The sequence below is a fragment of the Mercenaria mercenaria genome, chromosome 16 (assembly GCF_021730395.1).
Source record: "Mercenaria mercenaria strain notata chromosome 16, MADL_Memer_1, whole genome shotgun sequence".
NCBI lineage: Eukaryota > Metazoa > Mollusca > Bivalvia > Venerida > Veneridae > Mercenaria > Mercenaria mercenaria.
In genome coordinates this window covers 21,576,167-21,582,166 of record NC_069376.1, presented here as the reverse complement: position 1 = coordinate 21,582,166, position 6,000 = coordinate 21,576,167, and the positions used below count along the sequence as shown (strand labels likewise).

Here is a 6,000-nt window from a genome sequence, read left to right as displayed (position 1 = left end):
TGGTCAATTTCCGTTAGAGTTATTGCCCTTGATTTAATGAAAAATACGCCAAAATGTCCGTCCGCAGCCATTTCTCAGTAACTACCAGGTAGAATTTCATAAAACTTAAAAATAAACATGCACCAACATACTGCGATGATGCCCGTCAAGTTGTTTTTTTTTTTTGATTGGTCAATTTCCCTTAGAATTATTGCCCTTGATTTAATGAAAAATCTGCAGCCATTTCTCAGTAACAAGCTTGTAGAATTTCATGAAACTTGAAATAAATATGAACCAACATACTTCGATAATGCCTGTCATTTTTTTTTTAATAGGTCAACTTTCTTTAGAGTTATTGCCCTTTAATTGTTTAAAAATCTACAGATTTGTACATATCAAACCAAACTTTTTTCATTCTTTTCCATGAACATTTGTTATAAACATGTGAAGTTGTGTACCCACACCTGGTCACCACCTTGCTTTGGTCACCCCCCCCCCCTCCTCCCCCTCAAAAAAAAGAAAATTTCATTCCTTTTTATTAGCTCACCTGAGCAATGCTCAGGTGAGTTTTTCTGATCGCTCGATGTCCGGCGTCCGTCGTCCGTCGTCTGTCGTCTGGCGTCTGTCGTCTGGCGTCTGTCGTCCGTCGTCTGTCAACATTTAGCTTGTGTATGCGATAGAGGCTGTATTTTTCAATTAATCTTCATGAATATTGGTCAGAATGATAACCTTGATGAAATCTAGGCCGAGTTCGAAAATGGGTCATCTCAGGTCAAAAACTAGGTCACTAGGTCAAATCAAAGAAAAACCTTGTGTATGCGATAGAGGCTGTATTTTCCATTTAATCTTCATGAATATTGGTCAGAATGATAACTTTGATGAAATCTAGGCTGAGTTCGAAAATGGGTCATCTCGGTCAAAAACTAGGTCACTAGGTCAAATCAAAGAAAAACCTTGTGTGTGCGATAGAGGTGGTATTTTTTCAATTAATCTTCATGAATATTGGTCAGAATGATAACCTTGATGAAATCTAAGCCGAGTTCGAAAATGGGTCATCTCGGGTCAAAAACTAGGTCACTAGGTCAAATCAAAGAAAAATCTTGTGTATGCGATAGAGGCTGTATTTTTCAATTCTTCTTCATGAATATTGGTCAGAATGATGACCTTGATGAAATCTAGGCCGAGTTCGAAAATGGGTCATCTCGGGTCAAAAACTAGGTCACTAGGTCAAATCAAAGAAAAACCTTGTGTATGCGATAGAGGCTGTATTTTTCAATTGATCTTCATGAATTTTGGTCAGAATGATTGCCTTGATGAAATCTAGGCCGAGTTCGAAAATGGGTCATCTGGGGTCAAAAACTAGGTCACTAGGTCAAATCAAAGAAAAACCTTGTGTATGCGATAGAGGCGGTATTTTTCAATTGATCTTCATGAATTTTGGTCAGAATGATTGCCTTGATGAAATCTAGGCCGAGTTCGAAAATGGGTCATCTGGGGTCAAAAACTAGGTCACTAGGTCATATCACGTAAAAACCTTGTGTATGCGATAGAGGCTGTATTTTCAATTGATCTTCATGAATTTTGGTCAGAATAATTGCCTTGATGAAATTTAGACCAAGTTCGAAAATGGGTCATCTGGGGTCAAAAACTAGGTCACTAGGTCAAATCAAAGAAAAAACTTTGTATATGCAATAGAGGCTGTATTTTTCAACTGATTTTCATGAAATTTAGCCAGAATGATTACCTTGATAAAATCTAGGCTGATTTCGAAAATGGGTCATCTGGGGTCAAAAACTAGGTCACTAGGTCAAATCGAAGAAAAACATTGTGTATGCAATAGAGGATGTATTTTTCAACTGATCTTCATGAAATTTGGTCAGAGTGATTGCCTTGATGAAAACTAGGTCGGTTTTGAATATGGGTTATCTGAGGTCAAAAACTAGGTCACTAGGTCAAATTAAAGAAAAATCTTGTGTATGCGATAGAGACTGTTTTTTTCAGTTGATATTTATGAAATTTGGTCAGGTTGATTGCCTTAATGAAATCTAGGTCGAATTTGAATATGGGTCATCTGAGGTCAAAAACTAGGTCACTTGGTCAAATCAAAGAAAAAACTTCTGTATGTGATAGAGGCTGTATTTTTCAGTTGATCTTCATGAATTTTGGTCAGAATGATTGCCTTGATAAAATCTAGGTCGAGTTTGAACATGGGTCATCTAGGGTCAAAAAGTAGGTCATATCTAAGAAAATGCTTGTTTTATTGCAAGAGACCAATTTTTTGGTCCAGTCTTAATGAATATTGGTCAGAATATTTGTTTCCATGAAATCACTAGGTCAAACATGTTTTACACTGTTATGGAGTGTTTCTTAGGTGAGCGACCTAGGGCCATCTTGGCCCTCTTGTTATTTTTTTTTCAAACTTTCCATGAGTATTTATCAACATGCAAAGTTGTACCCTTCCCCCACCTCTCCTCCACCAAGTCATGCCCACCACCCCGATCATGCATCACCCCGCCTCCCCACCACAAAACCCATTTTTTTTTTCATTTTTCATTTTCCATCAATATTTATAATCAACATGTAGGCATAGGAAATAGAGATCAATATAATTGCACCTTTACTAATCCTACCAGGTGTTCTGTATTACAAAAGTGCTTTTATTGTGACATTTTGATACAAGCAAAACTGTATTATCTGCTCTATTTTTTACTTACTGGTACTTCATTTTATTATTGGCTTGTTAATTTTTTAAGTTAATTTTTTACCATATGTAAGGTGACAAAATCATAGGAACCATGTTCTGAGGGGTAAATGAAACACAAATGAATAAATCCTAAATGTTTTTGTTGTGCAAAAAAGTATGATATTGTGTCTAAAACAGTTTTCATTTTCCACTCAATTGTGTAATTTCAAGGGAAGTAAACTAATTGATATCTCTGCTTATAAGTACTAGCCCAAGGCAAGAGTTGTCATTCTTTGTGGATCACAACTTTGAATTAAAAATTTAAACTTCTGTTATAGATATTAACAAAACTGTCATAAACTTCACATTTGTGAAATCAATTTTGGTTATGTCAAGGACTTGGAAATCAATTTCTAGGCTTTATTAAAAAATTTAGGGCCAATCTCTACAACATGCGATGTTTTTTACCCTCACCCGGTCTGCCCCCCTGCCCCCCCCCCCCCCCCCCCCCGCCACACACAACCAAAAAAAAGCATTCCTTTTTTGTTAAATTGATAAATCCACATTTTGACGAATGAAATTATTTGCTTCTTAGTAACATCGGATATATTTTTTGGCCATTCCTCACCACAAACCCTTTCGGCGGGGGATACCAATTCATCGAATTTGCTTGTTAATGTTGTATTTACGTCTGTAAGTGGCCGTAAGTCCGGAGTTTGGAATATTTCACTATTATTTTCCATTTTAATGTAAAAGTTTGGAAAGTATTGACGAATTTTGATCATTCATTCACTGGTACAAAGGCATAAACACAAAGAGGGATAAAAACAAGCAACGAAAGTCAAATACTGGTAATAAAGCTTTTTTTCCATTAAAGGTCTACTAACTTCACAATCTTGAACCATAATTATAGCAACTGAATTAATGTGTATAGGCTATACATTATATAACGATGTGCGAGATCAGCTCAAGTATTAACTCTAGTAAGTCTATTTGGCAGACATATCCCCTTGATAATGTGTATCCGTTGTTCACAGCTGTCTATCGATGCTTAATGAGTGAACACTATTATGTTACCTTTATACATATGGTCTCATTTTGTGGTGTTTTCTGTTTCCAGTTTCACTTGTTCTGAAAATAAAAACAGACTACAGTAAATTAAATCGCCACGATAACGTATGTAAGTCAAGTGTCAGTTTCAACCCCATATATGTGAAAGGAGCAATGGTATCCGCATTGTTAAATTAGACTACATAGGAAATTTAAGAATGATTTTTGTTATGAACAGTATTTAGACATTATTAACAATGAATCTCTAAGAAAACAACTCACTAGCCTCAGAATATGCTCACATTCTTTAGAAATTGAACTAGGTAGATTTAACAGGTTACACAGAGAAAATAGGCTGTGTAAATTGTATAACTTAAATGTTACTGAATCTGAATACCATTTTCTGTTATGTTGTACCAGATATTCTGAAGTACTTAAATACATCATGGCCTTCTATAAATAAATTTAATGCCATGATGTCCTCAAGCAATAAAAAGTTCTTGTATAATCTAGCAAAGTATATAAAAGAAGCTTTTGCATGGGTGGTAAACGCGCAATCCAATTCCCGCCTGGAATACGCTTAAAATGGGTTGCGCAACGTCCGGTGCTGGTGTTGCGCGTAAAAAAAGACGAAACTGAGGTATGTGAAGTTATGATTTTGCTAAGCATGAGACAAAAATAAATTTTCTCGATAAAAGCAAAATGCTATTCGACACAGATATGATAATACATCATATGTGTAAAATATCTGGTTTGTAATTTATGATTCGGCTCTATTATCACAAAAACTCTGGCGACACGAAACGTGAAAAAAGTATGAAATCAACAAAAATGGCAGTTTCTGACCTCATATGCTTAATCTGAGGACATCTGATGCTTTTTATGATAACTCAACTGTTATAAATTAACGAATATCAAAATTGTTTGTTTCAAATCCTGCTTGTGGGGACATAATTGACAAAATAATCATCAGGAATGGGGTTGCGCACCGGGAATGGAGTTGCTCATATACATCATAATGTGTATAATGTATACGCGCAACTCCATTCCCGGGGCGCAACCCCATTCCCGATTATTGTTTTGCCAATCTTTCCCCCAAAAGCAACATTTCATTTAAGTGTATGTAATATTCATGACTGTTTTACACGTGTTTGATCATTCGGGGCGTCACATTTCCAGAAAGAAGGCACAAGAGTTAGAAAATTTGCATTTTTCATGATTCCATGCTTTTTTGACAGCTCGAGTCATGAGAGTTTTCGTGATAACAGAGCCGATTCTTAAATTAATAAGTTGGTATTTCACACATATGATCCTTATTCATTTTTGTGTCGAATAGCATTTTGCTTTTTTTCGAAAGCACTCGTAAATATGTAATTATTTATAAAAACAAAAACCCACCTACCTCGATTTTGTATATATTGATGCGCAACACCAGCACCGGAAGTCGCGCAACCCATTTTTAGCGTATTCCCAGTGGGAATTGGATTGCGCGTTTACCACCCGTGTTTTGATATTCGTAAAAATACCCTGGATAACTTAACCGTTTCTTGAATTTGTATTGTATGTGTATTAATTGTATTTATTGTATGCCATACTTGTTTGCTCTATTTGTAAATGGCCAAAGTCAAATCGTATTTGCTGATTTTACCAATAAAACTGAAACTTGTTATTCTTATTCCACTGAAGCTCTCTACAATATATACTAGAAAACATACGAAATAATACGTATAACAATATTTAATATTTTTTCTAGCGAGTGTGAATTAGATGACATCTACCTGCGTATATGGCGGTGATCTTAACATTTACCTCTTTCGTGGAAATATGAATGACAAGTCTGCGACAAAAGGCAGTTACATATATAAAATGTATCTTTAAGATATTGCAGGATTTGGATGGACGAATTAACATTGAAATAACATATAAATACTATACAGTTAATTATAATAATCAGCTTTAATATACTTGGTACTGTCGCACCTATGCGCCGCAAACCAACTACGCGCCCTGAAAAATGCTGGTTCCAGAAGACTCTTCACGACAAAAGAGGTGTACATCTACGCTTACCAGCAAAACTTTCAATGTAGATGAGTAAGTGATAAGTCGTTTGACCTCCAACTGTGACCTTGACCTTTGAGATAGGAACATGGGATTTGCGCATGGCACTTCTTCTCATTGAGGTAAACGTTCATGCCAAATGTAAATAAGATTGTTCAATGCAAGTCAAAGTTATGGTCCGGACAAAATCGGACGGACGCACGCTCGGACACACGGACGGACACACGTAC

General features: G+C 36.0%; 1 protein-coding gene across 3 annotated transcripts in view; it reads right to left on the bottom strand.

The window, feature by feature from the left end:
* Positions 1-3,508: 3,508 nt before the first annotated feature.
* Positions 3,509-6,000, bottom strand: part of LOC123540821 (adhesion G protein-coupled receptor E3-like) — a 162,050-nt gene continuing 159,558 nt past the window's right edge. For 2 of the 3 annotated variants that reach the window (XM_053526341.1, XM_053526340.1), the window contains exon 27: positions 3,509-3,793. In XM_053526341.1, the coding sequence (XP_053382316.1) occupies positions 3,756-3,793 (38 nt within the window). In that variant the 3' untranslated portion in view covers positions 3,509-3,755. The remainder of the gene's footprint in view (positions 3,794-6,000) is intronic. The other variant, XR_008367774.1, reaches the window with a different exon arrangement.